Source organism: Elephas maximus, chromosome 4 (genome assembly GCF_024166365.1).
Source record: "Elephas maximus indicus isolate mEleMax1 chromosome 4, mEleMax1 primary haplotype, whole genome shotgun sequence".
Lineage (NCBI taxonomy): Eukaryota > Metazoa > Chordata > Mammalia > Proboscidea > Elephantidae > Elephas > Elephas maximus.
In genome coordinates, this window is record NC_064822.1 from 108955424 (window position 1) to 108980339 (window position 24916).

Genomic DNA, 24916 nt, shown 5'->3' on the forward strand with positions numbered 1-24916 from the left:
TCTCCCTCTCGCCTTTGCCAAATGAGACTTCTTTTTATTTCTATCTTACATTGTTCCTACTGCCCACCCCCTCATTTAGGGGGTGGGTAAAGAGGCATTGGAGTTCCCAAGTCTTATTTTCCGCTTCAGGAAGCTATCCCCCTTCAGGTGACTCCGCTGAATTGGAACTGCCCGATAAAACTTAACTGATATTAAGGCCAGAACAGATGCCCAAAGGACTTGAACAAGTTACAATAATACCCCTGTATCTGCTGTCTCCTTCAATTTTCTCCTTATTTTGCTTTACTTCTTGCCAGAGCTCCTCTCTGGTTTTTTAAAAAAACTTTTTAATGTGCAAACTCTTATCTTCCCATCACCTAGCTCCAATAATAATCAGCATTTTGCTGATCTTGTTCCATTCCATATCATATTTTTCCCAATTTTTATTATGAAAATTGTAATAAAAAGTTTAAAGAGCAGTACAATGATGATCACCCATATACCAACCACCTAGATTTAATACCAAAAAACCAAACCAAACCCAGTGCCGTCAAGTCGATTCTGACTCATAGCGACCCTATAGGATGGAGTAGAACTGCCCCATAGAGTTTCCAAGGAGCGCCTGGTGGATTTGAACTGCCGACCCTTTGGTTCACAGCCGTAGCACTTAGCTGCTACGCCACCAGGGTTTCCCTAGATTTAACAGTTATTAACATTTTGTCATATGTTTTATCGATACACCTATGTGAACCATTTGAAAGTGTATACATCATGATTCTTCACCTTTAAATATTTCATCAAGCCCCTCCTAAGAAGAATTTTGCCTACATAAACACAATTTCATTATCAAGCTTAAGAAAATTAGATATACTTCCTAATCTAATATTCAGTTCATGTTCAAATTTCCTCAATTGTCTCAAAAAAGTCTTACATATATATTTTTCCAAACCAGGATCCAAATAAAATCCACACATTATAACATTACTTTTGGTCAGTATGCTTTTTTAAATTTCTCCTATCTACCTGATATGTTTTTAAAGAGACCAGGCTAGTTGTTTTGTAGAATGCCCCACATTCTGGAGCTGCTGATTATTGTAGTGTGGTGGTTTTTAACTTGTTTCTTTATATCTTCTATATCTCCTGTAAATTGGAAATTAGATCTAAAGGATTGATTAGATTTAGATTCTTTTGGCAAGAATACTTAATAGATGATGATGTGTACTTACCTGGAAACCCTGGTGGTGTGGTGGTTAAGTGCTAGGTTGCCAACAAAAAGGTTGGCAGTTTGAATTCACCAGGAGTTCCTTAGAAATTCTATGGGGCAGTTCTATCTGTCCTGTGAGGTTGCTATGAGTCAGAATCGACTTGATGGCATGGGGTTTGGTGTACTTATTGCATCTTATCAAGGACCACACAATGTTGTGATGCAAAACGTTATTACTTGGTAGGGTGGTGACTCCACTGAAAAGTTATGTTTTTCACTGTGTGACTTGCAAATAACATTTGGGGTGATATTTGGTAGCATAACATCTTGTTCTCTAACAGCCTTTCACTTAAAGTTTCGATGATCGATGATCCTTGCCTGAATGAATTATTTCATTCTGGGTTGCAGAATGGTGATTTTCTAACTCTTTCATTCTAGATTTATTAGCTAGACTTCTTTAAAAAAAGAGGTTTCTCTTAGCAACTGTGGATGAACTACTGTTTTTCCTAAAAAGGGAGGGTAATCGCTCAATTCCTTCCTTTTAATTACCAATTTTCAGACTGAAGAGTTGGTGTAATAGCCACCTCCAATGTGGAGAATTAGTTTTTTTTTTTTCCTTTTTTCGAGTATTGCTGTGTACTACTGGGTTTTCCCGTCTCAGCATTCTCTTGACACCCATACCTTTTTCTTCTCCCCTAGTTCCGTGACGACTGCACCTCTCTCGGCACTTGCACCTGAGCTTTCCAACCAGTCCGCTAGGGGTCACTAGTTCCCTCCCCGCCCCAACGTGGTCGCTCTATCATACATCTCACCATCCCCTACCAGTCGTCTCGCTAGTGTCAGTGCTGTCCGTGGAGCCGCTCTAGGCTCTGGGGAGGCCGTCTGCATTGCGTGGGGAAGGTTTGGAGGACGCAGTCGACTCGCCGGCCCCCGGGCGGTTAGCGCTTCCGGGGTCGAAGGGTGCGCGGGGTTGAAAGCGGGCCGCTCCGCCCCGTCCCCCTCCCAGACCAGCAGAGGCAGCAGCCGGAGCAGCCGCCGCCTGCGCCCTCTCCCGCCCGCCCGCCCGCCCTCCGCCGCCCTCCACCCGCCCCGGGGTCTCTTTCCCCCTTCCTTCTCCTCCTCCTCCACCCCCCCCTTCCTCCTCCGCCCGCCCGCGGGGCCCCCCTTGTCTTCCCGCCCGCCCCTATTGTTCCGCCCCCGGCCTCCCGCCCTTCCCCTTCCCGCCCGCTCCCCTTTTACCCCTCAGTCGCCTCGCGCCTGCAGGTAAGCTTAAAAATTACCCCTCCGCCCCGGGCTATAACGCCTGTTTCGCTTCTTGCTACGTTTTTTAGCGGGCTCCAGTCCTCGTCACGAGCCCCGGCCTCGCGTAGTCCCGTGTAAGCGCCTACTCCTTCATTGCCTGGCCGGCCATTCACGCGAGGCCCTGGCTCCAGCGCGGCCTAGTAGGCCTCGCGCAGGGCCTAATCCCCCCTCCCCCCGCCTTTTCCCGGTGGCGGCTGCGCAGGAGTCAAGGAGGGCGCGCGCGCGGCAGGGGGGGCGGCGGTGGATTTGTTGGTTGAGGGGGGTGGGGGAAGGCGATGGCCGGCTTGCTGGCCCGGCGGGTGAGCGCGGCTCCCCGCGGGGGTCAGGCGCTGGCGCAGCCACACGAGGAGGCGCTACGAGTCCGGCCCCTCCCCCTGGATCGCAGCGCCCCCCCCTGACCGAACCGTTTATTTTTTCCCCCTCTTTTTTAGTCGGGGGAGGGGGGGCTTTTTTTTTTTTTCTTCAAGTGGAAAATGCTTGGATGACCGAGGGGAGGGGGGCTGCCGAGTTAAAGAAAGGGTAGACGGGCTCCCAGTTATCGAGTTATTCAGGACGTTGTCTGGGGTAACGAATTTTGAAATTACAAAATGCCTGCCGGTGTAGACCCAGACCGAGCTATTTATAGGAGAAGGAGTAATAGACTGCAGGATTAACAGCTGGATTGCTGGGATTGGGTACATTTGTGTTGACCTAGACAGGAGAAAAGTATGACCGGCATTTCTTAGATTACTTGGGTGGGTTGGAGTTAGAAATGCATCTTTGTGTCTTACCTCAAGAAATGGGTTCAAATAGGTTTTCAGTTTCCCTTAGAAGTTGCATGTGTGTGGTATTTGGAAAGTGCTTCCTATTACATTTGAGTGGGGTTCAGGAATTAAGCTGACAGATTTTTACCGTATTTCATTTAAAAGAATAATTTTTATGGACGTAATGCTCTCCCTCACCAAGCACTATTGTGTTTCCGTGAGAGGAAAATAGTGAATTCTGGGATTTTGCCCATAATTATATTCTGAAAACGGGGTTATGAAGTGCTTTAAATATGCAAGACTTCTCTTTTATATTTATTTATTCTCTAGGTAACCACGGGGCAGTTGCCCATAATGAGAATGATAACACTTTAATATTTAGGGTATGAGCTTTGTATTAGAACAAGGTTTAAAAGGTGGCTGGTTTTGCGAAGGGGGAGAACTAGCATCCAGGAGATGTTATTGACATTGAGTTTTGAAAGGCTGGATAGTGAAAATGTCATTGGAGAAATTTAGCAAATTGAAGAGATCCTTTAGGTCCTGGTGAGGCATTGAAGGTAAAGGTGTATCCAAAACCGAAATCTATTTTTTAAACATGGACTAATTAGTTATTCCAAGCAGTAATGTTAGGAACATTATTTTAGAGAATAGTTAAGGAAGGCATGTTACTGCTGCTGTTTAAAACAATCACAGAATAATTTTAGCAATAGTTTTAATTGTTTTCTTTGGAAGAAAATTTTGTCAAATCTGTGTTACTGTCAAGTTGGGTTAAGAGAGGAGATAGGAAAAGGACTTAGCCTGTACTTAATGTATTATTTGAATCGTTTTCCAAGAGGAATGTGGAACCCCAGCCTGAATGGAAGACATTTCAAATAGTGCCTTTTTCAGTGGGGTTGTTGACTTAAATCTTTGTATATTGTTTGCCATCTGTCAGCATTTTGAAATTTGTGTTATACATCTCAGTTTCTCTAGTAGAAATTGCTGCTACTAAGAACAGGGAAGCCAAAAGTCATTTGTCCTCACTGTATGTAGGTGGTTAATTTGAGGATTGCCCTCATGATTTTCAGGTGTACCTGTATCCTGTTGAGGCTTATTCTGCTGAAGGACAACTGGTGCACGTTCAGCAGTTCCCTTAGAACAGTTGCCAATTGAAGGAACTGTATTCATCCTGAGAGTCAGCGAAACCCTACCTAACTAATGAGCAGATTGGAAAGTCGCCTACCCTGCCCTGTAATAGAACCTGAGCTGTAAATGTTGGTCATTATGCCCTTATGCCAGATGTATGCAAATCCCCTGTCTAATAGGCTGTTAAAGAGTCAATTAGAAAACAATAATGGGGAAAATAACTGGGAAATATTTCCTGTCCCCCCCCCTTTTCTGATTTTGGTCATGTTTGCATTTCAGTTTTTGGCTTTCCCCCACCAGTGACCAAAGACTTGACCACTCAAAAGTCCATCTCCCCAGAACACTGCTCGACATGGACACCGGTGTGATTGAAGGTGGATTAAATGTCACTCTTACCATCCGGCTACTTATGCATGGAAAGGTATGCACCAGCTGCTTGGGAAATTGGGTCATAGTAACTGCTAGGGGAGGGGCCAGGAAGAGAGAGCATGCATCTTGGAGCTCATCAGATTAGCACCATGGGGTATCTGGCTTTAGCACTCTCCTCTAGCTGAGTGTAGTGGGAAAATGGACAGACTTTACTAGGAAGCTCCACTGAGCAGGCAAAGCTTAACTAGAAGGCTACAGCCAAGATGATAAGAGTTTTTTCTTGGAGGTTGTTACATTTGTGATAAGTAGATTTTTCCTGTCTGAACAGTTTTAGAAAACTTAAAGGAAGATATAGTTGGTATTTTTAAAAATAATTTATATTAAACAAAGATAATATTTAATCACCCTTGCATCATTATTCCTTTAGAATTCTTTGGTAGCTTCACTCTGAAGTTCTGAGCAAAGAGAATACCTAAGTCCCTTCTTCCTAAGTTGTAAAATTTCTGTTACTGTTTTGCCTTAGTAATTAGTGTAAACAGCAGTTGGTTAGCTGGGCAGCTAAGATTTCCTTTTCATGATAATGAACCCTTTTCCTGAGTTTCCTCTTATTAACACTATTGATAGTAGTTTTCTTCATTGCAGGAAGTTGGCAGTATCATCGGAAAGGTAAGACAGTTTCACTTCAACTGTTATTACTGTTTAGTCAATCTGGGTTGAAGTAGCAGTTGGAGCTCACACTTGGCTTATCCTCTTACAGAAAGGAGAATCAGTTAAGAAGATGCGCGAAGAGGTGAGTTTTGGGGGGCTCTGGGATTGTTATCTTGGGAGGTTAAAAACCTTCAGAAAAGAAAAAAATTGTTTAACGAGAATTAGAAGAGGGAATAATTTAATAGAAGCTGCAGGAATTTTTTTGGCTTATTTGTAACGGCAAATAGTATGCTGTTTAAGATGTAGTTCTGGCAAGTCTCAGAATTCATTCAGGACTTAGAACAAGGTAGCTGCTATAGGCTATGTTTGAAGACAAACATGGAGCAGTATTTGAAGTGATAGTGACTTTGTCTTGTATTGGGATTGTGTATGTAGTCAGTCCTTGCCCATTTTATTTAGAAAGGGCTGTATAGCTCACATTGGGGCCCTGGTGGTGCACTGTTTAAGAGTTTGGCTGTTAGCCAAAGGATTGGCAGTTCGAGTCCACCAGCTGCTGTTTAGAAACCCTATGGGGCTGTTCTCCTCTGTCCTGTAGGGTTGCTATGAGTCAGAATTGACAGCAGCAGTTTCTTTTTTTTTTTAAATAGCTTATGCATGCACAGATCTCTGACCACTTAACTTCTTTTGCTTGTTTCTTACCCAGAGTGGTGCACGTATCAACATCTCAGAAGGGAATTGTCCTGAGAGAATTATCACTTTGGCTGGACCCACTAATGCCATCTTTAAAGCCTTTGCCATGATCATTGACAAACTGGAAGAGGTTTGTTGTTCCCTCCCCTCTCTTCTACCATTCTTCATTTTAGAGTGTTTCTAGATAGCTTTGTGCTTTTCTAAGGGCTGTTAAAATTCAGGGTCAGGGTGAATCGTAAAAATCTGTGAATTGGTCCTCTACTCTTCCTGGTGGCATAGTGGTTAAGAGTTAAGGCTGCCAGCCCAAAAGTCTGCAGTTTGGATCCACCAGCCGCTCCTTGGAAACCCTATCGGGCAGTTCTGCTCTGTCCTGTAGGGTCACTAGGTGTTGGAATCAACCTGACCTTGGGTTACTCCCCCTCAGCTTCCCTCCACGTTTACCTGTTTGTAGTTAAAAAAGTAAATCACTTGAATTATTGAAATAGATTGCTTGACTATTTCCAGAGACTCAGTGTAAAATATTTTGAGAGGTAAACAAGCGTATTTTATTTTTATTCCTTGCACAGTAATTTTTAAGGTGTAGCACCCCTGTTTTGGTCAACTTAAAAAAAAAAACAAAACCAAACCTGTTGCTACTGAGTTGACTATTTCTCTCTAAATCACAGTTGAGTGATAAGGGGCCATGATGAACACCAGTATAATTTAAATGCAGCTATGTGCCAATCCTGGATGCAGTTATTTTTAAAAGTCAAGCGGTATTTGGGAGGAGAGTGCATGTTTCCTGGGTTATCAGAAGCAAAATGTTCATATCGGAAGATTTTTTTGGCAGAAGGAAGTTTTTTTCCCATCAAACAACCTTCACAGGCTGAATACCCATTGTCCTGGGTCTTGTCCTCAGCCCCTTCCCCCTCCTGCAGTAATGCAGCTAATTGTGCAGTTGACACTCAACACTGAGGAGAGCTTCTCTTGGCTGCTGCTTGGTTGGTGCTTGGATACTTAATGGTGCCTGAAATCTTAGCATTGCCAAGATCAGAAGTGTTCTCTGTTAATCAGCAGTACCTTGCTAGTCCAGAGCTGTGTGTTAAAAAATCGTTTAAAAATCTATTCTCTAATCAGATAAGAAACTTGTTGAATTTAGGGGCTTATGCTTCAGCAGTTTCTAGGTTTAGCTACTAGGTAGAGACTAGGCTGAGGAGTGAGTGATGTGTAAACCATCGATCTTCAGAAGGCTAAAATTAACTGGCTTTTTGATTGTAGCATATTGTAATACCAAAGACTATGGGTTTGGAGCCAGTGCAGTCTTTAATTTCAAATTTATCACTTTTTAGATGTGATTGGGGCAAGTACTGTAAACTCAATTTTATTGTCTGTACAATGGTAATATCAAAAAATTAAATAAAGCAGTGATAGAGTACATAGTCGTTTTAGCTTCCTAACATCTTGCAGAGAACAGAATTGGTGGCTTGAATGTGGAATTCGATTGTTTCATCTTACAATGTTTAGTTTTGACTTCAGTATTGTTTTCCTTTGCACAGTTAACTGTAATTTCCAAAAGAAATGAAAACTTTTCTCCCTACCAAGACACAAAAAAACTGTTCTCTCAGGATAAAGGCAGATATAAATCTGAGGAATTTTTGTCTTCACTGCAGAAATAGTTCGGGAGGCTGTATTCATTTCATTCACATTTCTATGGTGGATCATGACATCCCTTATAAGACGAAGGCTAAGTGATTCTTTCATGGCAGTATGGGCTTCCAGGGATCTACATAACCATATGTCCTTTTGGTGTAATTTTCTTTCTTGTGCAGGACATCAGCAGCTCTATGACCAATAGCACAGCTGCCAGTAGACCCCCAGTCACCCTGAGGCTGGTGGTCCCTGCTAGTCAGTGTGGCTCTCTCATTGGGAAAGGTGGTTGCAAGATCAAGGAAATACGAGAGGTTGGTAACTTTTGTGCTTACTTTAGAAATGTCACCTATTTGTTTTAAGTGTGGTTTTCTCTATTAGCTCTTAAAACAGCCAGAATAAGTTTACATTCGATGAGGTAAAGATTTTTATTAAAATAGAAATGCTAGAGGATTAGACTTTGATCTTAGGATAAAATTATACAATTGCTATGTTTACATTTTACTTTTACTTTTTATTGTGTTTTGAGTGAAAGTTTATAGTTAGTATTGGTTTCTGCAACAAAAATTTATACACAGTGTTATCTGACCCTCGTTGCTCTCCGTATAATGTGCCAGCACACTCCTCCTGTTCACCCTATATTTCTCGTGTCCATTCAACCAGTTCGTGTCCCTTTCTGTCTTCTCATCTCGCCTCTGAACAGGAGCTGCCCATTTAGTCTCATGTATCTACTTGAGTTAAGAAGCACACTTTTTTCAAGTATCATTTAATGTTTTAGAGTCCAGTCTAATCTTTGCCTGAAGAGTTGGCTGTGAGGATGGTTTTACTTTTGGGCTAACAGAGAGTCCCAGGGCCATGTCTTTTGGGGTCCCTCCAGTCCCAGTCAGACCATTAATCCTGATCTTTTTGTTATGTATATATATTACAATGGAAACCCTGGTGGTATAGTGGTTAAGTGCTATGGCTGCTAACCAAAGGGTCCGCAGTTCAAATCCGCCAGGCGCTCCTTCGAAACTCTTTGGGGCAGTTCTACTCTGTCCTGTAGGGTTGCTATGAGTCGGAATCAACTAGATGGCACTGGGTTTTGGTTTGTTTATATATATTGCAACAAAAAATTTTAACAATTCAGGATGTGAAAAGTTAAGTAGAATTTCTAACTATTGCATATGATCAGTTTCCGTTGTTTTTTTTTTTATAGTTCTTTGGCAGCTTTTCCGAAGGCCTAAATAACTTTTGGTGTCTGAAGAGATTACAGTTTTACAGTTTAATATATAATAATAGCAGTTTACTGGCCAGATTTCTAAACTACTTGGGGAAAATGGGAAGACACATTGGGGTATAGTTGTAATCCTATACCCTTTGAAATTGTTGAAGTTCCATTGAATTATGGAAGCTTTTAGTTGTATCTGGGGGTTATTGGATTGGGTGTTGGTATGAAACTTGAACAGCTAAAGGAAAGCTGAATTGAGTTTTGGGAGCCTGTTGTACACGCCATGAGAGCAGGGATCTTAATTTTGTTCGTTGGTGTATTCCCAGTCTTGATGTAATAATTTGTTTAATAAGGGAATGAAAAGTAGATGACAAATGTGGTAGTATTGTTTGACCCCTGAAGCTATTATTAGCTCTGAGGAAATTGTCTACAAGGATCTTTTTCTTGAGATCAGGTTAAATTTAGGCTGTTATTCAGGCTTATTTTTGGCTCTCAGAGGCTAACTTATTTTTAACTGATTAAATAGTCCTATTTGGAATAAGGAATAGTGGGGAAGGGAGGATTTAAAGGGGGAGATAAGGGATGGAATAAGTGTTTACTGAGCTTTAGAATAAAATTGCTGTGGGAAGGGATTAGAAGAGCAAGAGCTGTTTTTGTCTGATTCTCAGTTTCTTTTTATCCCCAAAGAGTACAGGGGCTCAGGTCCAGGTGGCCGGAGATATGCTCCCCAACTCAACTGAGCGGGCCATCACTATTGCTGGCATTCCGCAATCCATCATTGAGTGTGTCAAACAGATCTGCGTGGTCATGTTGGAGGTAAGCCCTCAGGCTCATGCTGAGAATGGGGGGAGGGGAAATCTAGGGAGAGGGACTGATCTATATTTAGTAAGACTACAATTAGGTGAAGTTGTTATAAGCCTCCAATAGTGGTGGGGAAGAGGTTCTCTGAGTTCATATTTTCTTTCCCCCAGCTTTGACTTTTTATATGTCTGTGATCAAAAATAGAAACTGCTAAGCAGCAGTGATCTTTTGGTTCACAGCAATTCTTGGAAGATTGATAGGGTAAGATTGACTTGTCGGACTTAGTGGGAAAATGTGTATTTGGGTTCCTGAGAACAAAATTAACTTGGCGCTTGGATTATGATCTTTTGACTACATGGAACACTGACACGTTCTTTAAATGAATTTCTGTGCTTTAAAAGCAGGACTATCTTCAAAACAGTGGTTTACATGTACTAGAGAAATGTGTTTATAATGGTTTTTCTCAAATGACTTACGAGATCTTGATGATACACCATTCTATTAAAAGAATAGCACAATTAAGGGAAATTAAACCTGTTTAGAGTTGGTCCCATGTTGGTGAGAAAGAAAAGTAGAATTTCAGGTAAGGGTTAGTAAAACCTTAGGGATTTAAACCTGTTTATGATAGTTATCTCTATCCTGGATATAGTTTTGGGGCCCTTTATTTCCTGTTCTGGCTTTATTTCCTATTTAGGCAGAAATGTAAGAGTCTAGGAATTACCAACTAAAGTATGTGTATGTACACATACAAGCTTTTTTGTTCATTAGATTTACTTTAAAGAAGTGGAAATAATGCCTAAGCTTGTTACAGGGGCATTTGCCGTGATGGGAATTAGTGTGAGCTGTGTAGTCCACAAACCATCTTACTGCTTTAAAGGCAAATAAACTCTGAAGATGATTTTTAGATATAGCCAGAGTCTCTAAAAAAAAAAAAAAAAGAAAAAGAAAAATTTTTTTTTTTTTTTTAGAGACAGCGTTGGTAGGTGAGGGGATGGAAATACACAGTTTTTAGTTTAAATGACCTGTGTGAGCTTAAGCCACACAGCTGAAGCAGCTTTGAAACCTTATCTCTCTTTGTTTTTTTCCCCCTCTGACTCTCTCCCAGTCCCCCCCGAAGGGCGTGACCATCCCGTACCGGCCCAAGCCGTCCAGTTCTCCAGTCATCTTTGCAGGTGGTCAGGTAAGAAAATTCTTACTGGTGGCCTAGAATGATCAAGGATTGTATTTAAAATGTCAATTTTGCCAGCAGCACATCAGGCCACTCTGCATGCTTGCCGAAACCTGTACTCTGGCCATAGTTGGACCTGCTTCTAGTTTTATTTAGTTATTTTTTTTTTGTACTGGAGAAAGCTATGAATGCTAAGCCCTTGTTTAATTTCTAGCAGGCAATGGAAGTTTTGTAGGCACTCTGAGGAGGTAATTAACATTTGATAAGGGGGGTTGGGTTAGAAGAAAGGATTAAATTACCTTGGTGTCACTACTTTCTGCCCCCACCCCACCCATGCCTTTTATATGTGTGGGGTGATCTTTAGAGGTCTGAATAAAGGTAGCAAAGAGTTGGACCTCTGAAGGAGATTCTGGATGGTGGTCTCTCAGAATTGGGGGTCCTGAACTTGAGTGTCCTACAAACTTCCCCTTCCCCTCACCTCACCTCGCCTCCTCCTACCCCTTCACTCCCAAACTCCAGTGTATTGTTCCCCAGGCTCTTAACCTCATAAACACTGGTTTGAACCCACATGCCATAACTGAAATCAGCTGGGGTAAGGGTTCAGTGTGCAAGAATAGAAGGGGGGAAGCATGTTGGGCTGTGGTGCTATGACTTTTGGTGCTGCAGTAAGAGCACCAAAGCACTCCCTTGGCCTCTGTTCCTTCCTCACCCACCTCAACTCTTGATCCTTGGCATGGGGTTTATTCTAAAGTCAGGTTGTTGTGACAAGAGCACTGATCAGCACCACTGTAGTTTTATGCTTTGTTGGTAGGTCAGTTTTTGAAATAATGACCTTCATTTTTGGTAGCTTCCTAGGTGCAAATGCGTTGCTCAAAGTGTCATTTTGCATTTGGGGTTGGCCTCTTACAAGCATCTGGTTCCATCTTACTTGCATTTGACCTGGGAGCCATTTATAGGGAAAGTATAAACTAAGTCCGTCTCATTCACATTGTATTGACTTAGCATAAAGCTGAGCAAGGCTTTGGGGACTTAGTTTGTCACACAATTCTGGGAGTTTTGGGAGTTTTGACTAGAGTTCAATGAAGTCATAGAGTTGCCTTGAGTCAGCAAGTGCAGCACCTTGCTTTTTGCACTAACCTTGTACACACTGGTTTGGTCAAAGGATTGTCAGTCAGTTTGGAAGGATAAGTAAAAGTTAGTTATTGTAGCAAGGAGCATTAGCGGTAAGAGTTTTCCCTTCTCCCCAGGAACTCCAGATTCCTGCTCTTCTGGATTTCTCCACTGTCATTTGGGATTATAAAACACCCCATTCTGTGTGGCAGCAATCCTGTCTGTTTACAATTATTGCTTCAATTCCCTTCCCTTTTTCTTCCTTTCCCCTCCCTCCTTCCCCGTCATACCTCTTTGCTTCCCTTACCTCCCTCCCCTTTATTCAGTTGACCACCTCTAAAAGCTTGCAGCAGCTTCCATGAGTGGCCCTGCCATGGATCGTTACCACGAGCCTTTTTAAACGGACCAGTTTATGCAGTGTCCACAGATGGACTTGTGTCTTTTGTTCCTTTGTGGCAAAGTGGGCTCTGTAGGGGTTCAGCTCAATCCCACGCTGGCCAATAGCTGGCATCAGCTCCGTTGCCCATCCCTTCATTCCTACTGAAGATAATTCAAATATGCAGTGTGAAAGCTGCCAGTAGGTAACTTTTTTTTTTTTTTTTTTAATTCATTGATTACAGCTCGTTTCAAATTGTGTTGTGAGCTCCTTTTTAAAGGAAAAAAATAAACAACTTTTTTTTGTATGAATTTCATGCTGGTGACAAAGGTGCCGGATTGACAGCCCTGGAGACTGAAATCCTCTATTTATCCACAGGACAGGTACAGCACAGGCAGCGACAGTGCGAGCTTTCCCCACACCACCCCGTCCATGTGCCTCAACCCTGACCTGGAGGGACCACCTCTAGAGGTGAGAGGGGATGTTCAGTCTCCAAGGCTCACTCAATCCTTCCGCCTCAGCCGAGACTGCCAACACGCGGGGGGCCAGTGGCGCTGGTGATTTTTGTGCTGTGGACATCACCTGTCCACGGGGACCTGGACTGACCCCCCCCAGCTCATTTCACACAGGCTGCGTAGCCCACCAGATGGTAACACCAACTCTTTTTTTTTTTTTTTGGTTTTTGGTTTTTTTTTTTTTTTTTTTTTTTGGTTTTTGGTTCAACCCCTCTTCCCCATTTCCCACTCCTGCCACCCCATTTTCACCCTCCTCCCACCCCCCTGGGTGCACTTTTGGGGTGCTGGCCACTGTGATGTGAGAAGCTTCACATCCTAAACAGCTACTCCTTCCCTTCCTATTCCCTTTTCCTCCTCGACCTCCACCCCATTGTCCTGAAGACCCAGCTCCCATTTTGGGAAGCCATGGTGTGGGGGGAGGAGGGCATAGTGGGAGCTGCAAGTGCCTTTTAGGGAGGGATTGTGGGAGAAAGGAGGAATTGGAGCACAGGGATTTTTGTGTTTCTGTGGTCAGCTGCCTAGTGTTAGGAATCCAGCTAGCTTCTAGTGCATTTAAGTTCTTTAGGTGAACGTAGAGAAAAATGATACGGAAAGGGAAGTGTTTGAAACATGCCGTTCTAGGTTTGCGCAGATGCAAATCATTCAAGTCACCATGATTGGCAGGAGAAGAGGTGGGGTGGTAAGGGAAGAGACCACATTCCTCTCAGGCTAACTTGTATACAGGGAGGAGGGTGGGGCTTGGGCAACAGAGGCATTGCTTAATTTTACTTCCTAGATTTTTATTAAAAAACAGATAAGTATATTTTGCCTTTGATTGCAGGGTACTTGGCTCCTTTTGTAGGCTCCCTGGAATAGTCATCTTACTTAGTGTTCAAAGAAGGCCAACGTGGGTCTGACTGTATTTGATACTGCCTACTGCCTCAATCCCTGGCCTCCCCATTCTCTAGTTCAACTCTGGCTTCTTGGTTAGTTGAAATCTGTCTTTTTTCCCCACTGGGTGGCTGTCCGTGATTGGTTTTTAATAGGAACTGTTTTCCTCCTTTTGTAGGCCTATACCATTCAAGGACAGTATGCCATTCCACAGCCAGATGTAAGTTTTATTTTCACTTCTTGTTTCAAACAGCTCCCTCCCCCATCCAAAATTGTCGCTTTTCTCCAGAGTAGCCAGAAGTGAGTTGCGTCTTAAACATTTGCAATATTGACTTGTTTTCCTCACAAGGTGAGCCACGTGGTTTCAGCCCTTAAATAATCTTTATCAGGGCATAGTAACACCTTGTTTGCCTTTTGGCATTTAACCCCTGTAAATTACAACCCAGCAGATTATCAGTTCATGCCCTCCCCCATGTTTTAGATCAGTCTGTTAAAAGTAAAATGTTTTATGGTATACTGTCGTTGTTCTCTCAGCACAGTGTAAATTAACAGTGGACTGCGCTTCCCTGCATGGAGTTCTCCTTTCCATGGGGGGAAGTGGGAGGTTGGGTTGCCCTTGGGTTTTCATCCATCTGGGGTGATAATTTAAAAAGCATTTGGAGGGGTGGGGATGGGATGCGGCGCTCATACACACAGGGAGGGATAGGAGGTTGAGCACTTGGGAATTCAGCTCGGAACCTTTCCTGCCACTGAAAACTCGTGTTTAAAAGTACAGATATTCAGACTTCAATGGTATTTTTTTCCGGCATTTTTCTTTTATCCTTACTAACCTTTTCAAGTGCTCCGAGTATCTAGACTTGGAAAGTTGAGTTTGGCTTTTGGTTAGTGGTAGGTCCCAAGGTGGGGAAGTAGACTTGAAGAGGAATTGTTTTACAACAGTCAGGACAGTTTATATAGATGAAGAAAAACAATTACAGAAGTCAGTGGTGGTTGGGGGATTGGTTGTTAAACCTAGTTTGTTTCTTAATCTCTCTCCTTGCAGTCTCCCTGCCCCCTCATCTCCTTCCCTCATCCCAGTACTGATAGAACCCTGCATGGTGTGTTTTCCCTAGCACCACTGCACAGTTTGTTTACCTAGCCTGTCTGTGCTTGTCCCTGGGGCAACTGTTGCAATGGCTGTAAACAACCTTCATTGAGTAGCCCACAAGGGGATGGTTGTCAAGTGGGTGCTGCTGCTTTTCTTTTCACACGCCCAAACTGCATCATTCTCTTATACTGACACCCTTTGTATTTCTAACCCTTAACTTTCATATTTTGCCAATCCCCAGGACTCTGATTTAAGCCCCATCCATACCCTCCATTGTATTTTGAATAATAGAGTCAACTTTGGGGATCAGGAGCTCTGCATTTTCAAATCTGAATATGCTTGAGCCCTGGCTCTGTTACTCTTCTAATGCCAACCTCCCTTATTTCCTCTCTGCAGTTGACCAAGCTGCACCAGTTGGCAATGCAACAGTCTCATTTCCCTATGACGCATGGCAACACCGGATTCAGTGGTACGGATACCTCAGTGTGTATTTCTGTAAGGTGTAGTGCAAGACAGAGGCCAGCCCCAAGGTCTCAGGTTGACATCTGTTTAAAACAAACTTCATTACCCAGCATCCTGCTGGTTTAGACTTGCCTGTCTACTATGGCTAAACCCATGGAGGTAATGTGTTTGTTAACGTGTTTTCATTTGGGATAAGTTACTCTTTAAAAAAAAAAAACAACAACAAAAAGCCCTGGAAGGTTTGGGGGTGAGGTCTGGGGATGCTTGTCAGGCAGAGGGTAGGCTGGTATTTCTTCTAACCCATCCTGACTGCTGCCCCCTTGATCTGATTGGCACCCCCTTTCTCTCCACCAGCTGTTCATAGACCTGGGTAGAGAAAACCCATTTGTGCCAAATTGTGTAGTGTTTTTTTTTTTGTTTTGTTTGTTTGTTTTGTTTTGTTATTTTCATTTTTTTGTTTTTGGGTTTTTTTTTTTCTGTATAAGGAATAACTTGTCCGATAGGGTTAGGATGAGACCACCAAACTCATTTTCACTTGTATCTTAACAGGCATTGAATCCAGCTCTCCAGAGGTGAAAGGCTATTGGGGTAATGATAAAAAAAAAATCTGTAGTATTCTACTGTTATATTAATAAACTGGTGGGAGTCTTGTTTCACTGCCCATGAACCATATCGGCAATGTGCACATGGCAGAGAGGAGCTGAGAGAGCAAAGGGGTGGGCCTGGTGCCCCCAAAGGGTCCCTTGATGGATCTGGCCAACCCCCTTCTAAAACTGTTGAGACCAGTAGCCACAGCTGAGGGCAGGACTAGGCTTGAGGGTTAGCCAGCTGGCCTGGTTCACTCCAGGTGTCATAGATGGGTATGGCTGTTCGCTAATGGGATTTTTTTTTTTTCTTTTTATTTGGAAAACAAAAATAATAACCAGAAGTAATATTGAGCAAAAGATAGAGAATAAGTCTGGAGAAATGAACTTCCCTCATTTGACTGCCATTTCATTTAATCTGACCTTCAAGTCTAGGTTAGAAGGTTGGGGTGGGGGTGTAAATCTGATACAGGTATATTTAAAGCAACTCTGAACGTGTGCCAAAAGTCCATGGTACCCAGTAGCAGACATGATACTGGCACTGGTGCTCATGAGCATCAGGTGAGATAACAGTGGAACATAATAGGAAATCCTAAGCAGAGAAGGGATAGAAGTGCAGAAGGACTTGATGTTTAGATATTGGTCCTCTTTGAGGATACCATAATCCCTTGCCCCTTGCTTCCACCCCTCCACCCCAATAGCCTGGGCTTTGCAGGAAATGGCATGAAATCAGCTCTTGGAGGGAGTGTACGGAAGAATCTTTTCCAGCATTATTTCTATGCCCCTTTCCCCCTTTCCTCCTTGGAGGCTTCCAAGTTAGTGATGAATCCCAACAGCCAATGCTGGGTTTCCAGTTTGTTTCCTTCTGTTAGGTTAATGTGCAAATCAGTGGGGTTTCGTATGCTGTGCATTGAACTTTCATGCTCTCTTCTGTCTTTTAGCAGGTTTGGATGCATCTGCTCAGACTACTTCTCATGAACTCACCATTCCAAATGATGTAAGTGTCGCTGAGTTGTGTGCAATGAAAATAAAATTGGTTTTAAAGAATAGAAGTCTTTTCAGCACTGTCCTGGTACTCTTAAGCCCTAGTGAAAGAAAATGGAAATTTTTAGACACTGAAATAGATTACAATCTGTATCTGGGTATGTGTGTTACATGTAAAAATCTGAAGTATAAATTGGTAGAGAAAGTTGATAAAACTACGTGAGGTATGATGAAGCAGAGAGAAACTTGTCTTGAATGGAAATTCCCATTTGTCTTTTGAAAAACTTTACACCAAACATTCCTTTCTATTTGAATCAAATCACTGTTAAAGTTTTGGGGGCAGTGGTCCTTGAATGTTAGATTTGTCCTATCCAGCATGGTATCCACTAGCCACATGTGGCTACTTAAATTCGACTTTAAATTAAGAATAATGTTAAATTCAGTTCCTCATTCTCACAAGGCACATTTTAAGTGCTCAGCAGCCACATGTTGTGTCTGTGTACTGACAGTACAAATAAAGGCCTCTTTTTTTTCCTTAAGGCGTAAGCTTTTGAAAATAATTAATCAGAATTCTGTCAGTATAGGAAGGTGGTAATCATGGCAGACGGAGTTGAAGGATCTTGTTGCCAAAAACTGAAGAAACTTCTGTCTTTCTCTATTCTTAGCCATCTCACTAGGGTTAGTGTCATTTTGGCTCTGCTTTATTGTGTTCAGGATTAGGGCTCTTAGAAGGGGAGGGGAAACCGTGGTGGCGTAGTAGTTAAGTGCTACAGCTGCTAACCAAAGGGTCAGTAGTTCGAATCCACCAGGCGCTCCTAGGCAGTTTTCCTCTGCCCTATAAGGGTCACTATGAGTCGGAATCGACTCGACAGCGCTGGGTTAGAAGGGGAGAGAGTCTTGTTTTCTGGAAATAATGAGGTGCTAATGCTTGGACAGAGTCCGTAGGTGGCGCAAGCTATTATTAAGCACTTGTGTTCGTCTGCTAGCCAAAAAGGTTAGCAGTTCGAACCCACACTCACAAGATCCAGGCCTGGCGATCTGCTTCTGAAAGGTAACAAGCTGTGAAAATCCTGCGGAGCACAGCTCTACTCTGACACACTTGGGGCCGCCATGAGTCGGAATGGACTTCATTGGCAACTAATAACAACAATGCTTGGACTTTAGAAGTCAGCCAGCTCAAAGTCAGCCAGCTCAGAATTGACTCGTGACTTCTAGTGGTCAGACAAGAATAGAGTAGAAGTTACGAGACTGCATCTGTAATGCTGTCTGATCAGAAGTATATGGGTAGAGAAGTGTAGAATGCGGGTAGTAGTTTCCATTGTCTTGTTTTTGCACCCAAGTTGTGAAATCCAGAGGAATGGGATGGAATTCTTGGGCCTAGCCATGTAACCTTTCTTAATTTGGTGTGCTTTGTTGTTTTTCTTCCCTAAGTTGATTGGCTGCATAATCGGGCGTCAAGGCGCCAAAATCAATGAGATCCGTCAGATGTCTGGGGCGCAGATCAAAATTGCGAACCCAGTGGAAGGATCTACTGATAGGCAGGTTACCATCACTGGATCTGCTGCCAGCATTAGCCTGGCTCAATATCTAATCAATGTCAGGTAAGGGTTCTCTACTTTATGTTTTACTGATGATAACATAATTTTGTGTGTATGGGGGAAAGATAACAGTGTATTATTAAATGTAGAATTACTTGGGATTTGGGCATATAGGCAGGTGAAGCTTGCAAAAGAGTGCTGGGGTTTTCGTTTTTTAAATTTCTAGCCCTATTGTCTAGCCCCACTTTCTTTCATCCTTAGTGTAGCAGAAAGAGGCAACCAGATTGCAGGAAGTTTACATGGGGGAAAATGGATTGTTTACATTTGACCTTTGATGGTTTTGAGAGTGGAAAGGTTGAAGCCTGTCTTCACTGTTAAGACAGTGGCTAGGCACCCATACTGAATGTCAGAACCAGTTACGGTCCTCTCTTACAGTACATGTCACGTAGATCCAGTGTTTCTTTCACTGGTTTGATCTTGGGTCCAAAGCCACCCTTACATGCAGTAAGGATAATGAAGGTAACGTGACAGCAAGGCAGTTTCTTGGAAGTAGCCATTATTTGTCCTAAAAACATCCATTTTTCTCAAATTGCAAATATGCTGCATTGTTCAGACTTAGGGGGAAAAGTGGAGGCAGAGTTTTAGAATGCTTCAGAAATGCCAATGGTATTTTCCCTATGTCATCCCTTAATGACTGACTTTCTGAGGTTTTTTTTTTTTTTTCATTATCCAAACTTAGCTAACATTACTGCACTTGAGATTGTAGCAGGACTGGTCACAGTCTAATGGACAAACTTACTCCCCAGTGGTGGTTCTGACTTGCTTGCCTTAAGTCTTTTCATGCCTTCGAGGTCCTGGTTTTTATGTAGAGAAAACTTTTCTGTGTCCACATCTGCTTTCTTGTTTAGCTACCAAATACCGCAAGTCTTTAATGTTCAGAGTGAGATGGTAGTAAGCTTTATTCAGATGGCTGTTCTCAAAAGCTTTTTTTGTTTGTTTCTAACTGAGGTATGGGGAGTGTTAAGTGCCAAGAACCAAGTTCTTAGAAGCTGGAAATTGTTTTCCTGTGCTTGGGTAGGCTTGCTCTGAATATTGCCAGATAATGTTCAAATGTGACCTACTTGCCTGCTAGGTCAATGGCTACATTGTAAGGAAGCAGAACTCCCCACCTCAGATTCCTGACCTAGAGTTACTACTCTTCAGGATCATGCTATTGAATGAAGCTATGAATTTGGGCCAAAATATTTTAAAAGCTTCATTTAATGCATCAAGGACTATGCACAAAGATAAATTTCCTTGTTTTGGCCTGGTTTGAGTACAGATATCAAACTGGTTTTATTAATACTAGGCAAGAAGAATTTCTTTGCTTCTGAGCATTTCTGCTGAGAATTTGATTCTTCATGGTAGCAGTTTGGGCCCTTTCTGTAGTTGATTTCTGTGTCCCCTACTTTATGGATCACAGTTGTCCCTCGAACTTAAGGCAAACAAAATCAAGTCTCTGCTGTTGTGCGGTGAATTGTCCAGACGGACTTGAGCAAATATCTTCAGTCCTGGCTTAGACACACGCAGACATTTGGGAACTGCAGGATATTACTGATTTGGAGCTTATTTTAGGATTAGAAACAGCATAATTTTTGTCTGTTTTGTTTTTTAAACATGAATTTTTCAACAGTGCTTGAATTCCTCTCTCAGTTCTGTAAGGTCCACGTTAGAAGTATAGTCAAAAACAAAGAGCCTTTTATTCTTATCACCACCCCACCAGAAACGAAGCTTCCCTGGTTCTTATCTTACACTGCTGCTCTCAGCATTTTTCTTTGAAAATGCTACATTCCTTTCAGTGATCTGCTTTGGACTCTTGTCCCTTTGCATCTTAATATATTGCTTAGTTTGCTGTGGATATGGAAGCAAACTTCAGTATTAACTAGAGAAAAACAATTAAAATGTCTGCTAATTAACATTCCAAAGTTACGCAAGTAATTGCTGGATACTTGATTTTCCATTAGAATGGGTAATTGACATTTGATGGCTGGATGAGAGATTTCCTCCCTGTTTTTAGATGAATACTCTTTCATTTTCTACCTCAAATCATACTTTTCTGACTTTTCGGCTGGGTCAGTGTGTCAGATACGTGGAAATACGTGTTCTGTGATTTTCTTCCTTACTCAGTTTGTCAGTTTTTTCTTCACTGTAGCAGTTAATAAATAACGTTCAGGAATGGAATATGGCATTTTAGAGGGTGGGGCACAGGCAAAGAAAGAAACTATTCATAAGTTGGTGTTAGGTCTTCCTAATTGGCAACCAAAGACACTTACTGATAACTGAAGCAGTTTTTGTCCTGTACTTTTTTCCCTTTTGTGGTCTTCCCTTCCACCCACCCTTTTTTTTTTTGTTCCTTTTTTCCTCTGTTACAGTTTAGAAAACGCTAAACCCTCCTCCCAGGCAGCCTCCGTCACGATCCCTGATCACCTCAGCATCAACCTCTCTCAACCCTCCACCCCTTCTTCTTCTTCCTCCTCCACCACCACCCCCTCACTCGCCACAGCGGGGACCTCCGACGCACCCTCCAGCCTCCCCAACCCTCTTCCGACCGCCCCTTGTGTCTCCAGTCTTCTTGGCATGAAACCCATCCCTCTCCTGGCTCTAAATGTTGTGTCTGCTGCTAAGGGTACCGGGGCTTCAGCTACCACCACCACCACCTCTGCGGTGCCGTGTGTAACTAACAAACTGAAAGGCGAGAAACAGAGATTCTCCCCCTATTGATTGCATACCTTGAGACCTCCCCTCAAGTATTTCTTGGTTCATTTTGTTTTCCTTTGTTAATATTGGTGAGAACCAAATAATTGTGAGCTTGTGACCATTTCCTTTTTACTACTCTGGTGGGATAAAGGGGGGTGGCGGGTAGGGTGGGAGCAGTATGGTAACCCTTGTTTAGGCTTAGGCCTTGAGCTGAGTGCCTGTTTCAGAGTCTGATTTGTTGAATTCGTTATCTAGAACCACAGTTTTTGCTCTTTCTTACTCTGTTACCTTTTTTGTAGCTTTATTCTGCCTTGCAATATGACAATGTGTTAGGCTCTGTGTTAATGAATAAAAGCTTATCCGTTGATCTTTTTTTTTTTTTTTTAAATTATTTAATGGTTATCAGCAGGCCTTCTTGGCCAGATTGGTGTTTCTAGTTGTAATAAAGTTGCCACCTAAGAACCTAGTGCCCTGTGTGCTGTGAAGGGTAAAGGGGTGGGAACGTGTGTGAGACCTGTGGCTGCTCAACTAGGAAGCCTATAAAACTGACTTGGGCCTTTTTATATGTCAGGTTAAATTTTATAGTTCTTTACTCAAAGGAATATGGACCTGTGGCAGTTTAGCTTATGAGGATCCTTCATAATTGACAAGAAGCTTGTTTAGTGAAGAACAGTTTATTTGAATTCTCAGTTCCCTTACCTTGCCAACAGCAGGTAGTAAGGGTGTCCATTCCAGGCTTCTGTTTACCCTGGTGAGTGCTTACCGTGCAAAACTTTTACAGGGCATACATAAAGAGACGTTATCTCTTCGCCCAGGGTTTCGGGGAGTGGGGCACATGGTGGGAAAGGCTGACAGCTTCTGTTTGCAGTCCTCCATATTACCATTACCCTTCTTCTGTGATAAATCTTGAACAGTCAACCTATAGTGTCACCCAAGATGTTTCTGGATTCTGTCCAGTCGTCCTAAACCAATTCTGATGATTCCACATAGTTCCTTTACCTTTCCTTCTATTTCCTGGCTACACTTTCCCCCACCAGTGCTATCAGGAGTAGAGAATTACAGGCTTAGATTTGGAAAGAACCTTAAGGATGAACTGATTTGTAACTCATCGGTTCCTTCATTTTACAGACAAAAAAAGAGGCCTTAAAGAATTTAAATTCATAGATCACATAAGTAATTAGGCAAAACTAACAGTTCGTACTTTACTTTTACTCAAATGTACATCTCTCCCTGAAGCTTACTCTTTTTCTTATCCCAAGACTGGCACAGTTCTCTCTCCATAAAAAAATAGAAGTACTCTAGATACAATGGTAGAAGACCTCTGATATTCATTCATTCAACCAGAATAAATACTACCAGGGTAATTAAAGTGTATTGGCCTTCCCAGGGCCATAGAGAACTTGATGCAGAGATTTTTCACTGATGACCTTTCCCACATTCCCTTTGGCTTACACTGCTAAAAGACTTACTGCTCATGTATATTCAGTATATTATTCTATGATGTTATTATGGCCAGTCAGTCCCAGATTGGGCCTGTGAATTAGTGTTAAAAATGCATCCCAAGTCTGCATGAAGGATTGGAGAGGCATACTTCCATTTCACTGTCCAGGTAGGATTTTTCTTGTTTTTTTTCTCCCTTATTGGGTGGTTCAGCTTTCCCTTGGTAAGCTCTCCTCTGTAGTTAGGATTTAGTCATGCTGATCCCATCTTCCACCAGGGACTTGGTTTTTTATTTTATCTAGTTCTTGACTGGAAGGCCTCTTTACCTAACCAGTAATCCCTAAGGGAAGGATTGATGGGAAGGAATCCAGGTATTTAAGGGGCGGAGTACCATCACCACCTCCAGAGGTATTTGGTGTTAAATTTTTAAAAGCTTAGAGCTCCCCTATGTGGTCCATCTGGAAATATGTCCTTTTGGACATGTTCCTAGTTTGGTTTTCTGTTCTCATTGCCTCTGCCCCTATATCCCTGCTCAGGCTTTGCATAAATTCTGAACAGTTCTTTCTCAACTTTTTAGGGTCTTTGGGGCTAGAGTGTCACCTTCTTGTATGAGCTTAATTATTTTAGGGCCTAGATCTAAGCTGTACCCAGCAGGTCCTTTCTTGGCCCTTTAAAAAATTCCATTTAGCAAATAGTTTCCACTGAACTCTTTTTTAATTCAGGGGCTATTTATCTTCCCCCTAGATCAATCTCATTTTGAAGTTGGCAAGAATCTACCTCTATGAAGGACTAAATATTTCCCTTCATGCTGAGGTAGAGAAACCATTTCTGGCTTAAAAGTAAATGTAGTTTGTTACTGAAGAACCCTTCTATTCCCTGGCCCTTGGTTTTTCCCTGTTGTAGCCAGCTTTTGACTTTGCGTTGTCGAAGAGTTACACGTGGGGATTGTCATGTTCTTGTGACCAGATACCACAAGTAGGTTATTCCAGTAAACTTGTGATGTTTATTATGTAACATTATGAACTGAATCTTAAACATTGAGTTCTATTAAAAATGGGAGTTAATAATCATGAAGTATGTGGAACACCTAAATATCTTCCCCTCAAAGCCCCAAATTGGATTACAGGTTCTCCGATGACCTGTTTGAAACAAAATGGCGTTGTAGCCAGACATATTTGGATGGAGAATTGGTTTACAAGAATACCACAGACTTAAGAGATTCCAGAATGAGCTAGGCACATGTTGAAACTGAAATTATTTTGTCTAACACCATTAAATCCTGAAAACTAGTCCTAAAAACAAGTATTTTTATTGATCCAGAATTATTGCTCCCTCTTTCACATCCCTTAGTGTTAAAAACTGCATCGCCTCTACGTAATAACCCATTGGTAGAGAAACTCAGCTATTCTAGAGGGAAGGTTTCTGTGAGCTGTCTCAGGATTATTAGCCTCATTTAGGCTTTCGGATAAATGTTTCCTAAACTGATGTTTTAGCAGCAATTTAGGAGAGCTAAAATAAGCTCAGCAGTAAAGAAACAATGCTTTTGTGCATTGTGACCACCCTCTAAGGAGACTTGAGAGTGTGTTTCATATTTGGAACAAAGGTTCCAAAGGACATACTTTGAAGGGACAACAGTAACTGGTGACCAAGGTGCTCTATTCCCCTCAGTTCTGAGGTAATTTGTCTCAAAAAGCTTGGATTATAGGGGTTAAAGGGATCGCAGTACTGATTAATTCAAAAAATCTTAAAATGCCTCCCATGGTACTGAAACACTGATCGTTATTTACTTTCCTTCACATTTCACAAACCAGGCTGAAAGTTTGGGAGGTGAGGTGCACCTGGGCACTGGAAAAACTAATTTTGAGTTCTCATTTGTTTCTGTTGCAGGCTTTCCTCGGAGACAGGTGGCATGGGGAGCAGCTAGAACAATGCAGATCCATCCATAATCCCTTTCTGCTGTTCACCACCACCCATGACCCATCTGTGTCGTTTCTGAACAGTCAGCGATTCCAGGTTTTAAATAGTTTGTAAATTTTCGGTTTCTACACTTTATCATCCACTCGTGATTTTTTAATTAAAGCGTTTTAATTCCTTTCTTTGTTCAGCTGTTAATGCTGAGATCCATATTTAGTTTTATAAGCTTCTCCCTGTTTTTTTTTGGCTCATGAATTTTTTTTTTCTGTTTGTCATGGATATGTAAGAGTGGAATATTAATACATTTCAGTTTAGTTCTGTAATGTCAGGAATTTTTCAAAAAAATTAAAAGATGGACTGGAGCTTTTCCTTTGTGAATAGAAACTGGATGCCACAGTGATTCATGTGGGTTTTATTCCTGTTGTCTTGCTGTTA

The 24916-nt window shown here is 42.2% G+C and overlaps 1 protein-coding gene across 15 annotated transcripts; it reads left to right on the top strand.

Moving 5' to 3' along the window:
* The first annotated feature begins 2345 nt into the window (after positions 1 to 2345).
* Positions 2346 to 24881, top strand: PCBP2 (poly(rC) binding protein 2). Of its 15 annotated transcripts, none has more exons than XM_049883299.1 (15): positions 2346 to 2446; positions 4633 to 4774; positions 5365 to 5388; positions 5480 to 5512; positions 6074 to 6190; positions 7869 to 8000; positions 9584 to 9712; positions 10803 to 10877; positions 12730 to 12822; positions 13915 to 13956; positions 15220 to 15292; positions 15835 to 15873; positions 16814 to 16866; positions 18285 to 18454; positions 24455 to 24881. In XM_049883299.1, exons 2-15 carry the CDS (start codon positions 4706 to 4708, stop codon positions 24489 to 24491), a joined length of 1086 nt encoding a protein of 361 aa, XP_049739256.1. In that variant the 5' UTR covers positions 2346 to 2446; positions 4633 to 4705; the 3' UTR covers positions 24492 to 24881. The 15 variants fall into 15 exon arrangements, with proteins under 15 accessions (XP_049739256.1, XP_049739255.1, XP_049739243.1 ...); XM_049883298.1 differs by having other exon boundaries at positions 9584 to 9711; positions 10790 to 10877; positions 16811 to 16866; XM_049883286.1 differs by having other exon boundaries at positions 2367 to 2446; positions 16811 to 16866.
* The last annotated feature ends 35 nt before the right edge of the window (positions 24882 to 24916 follow it).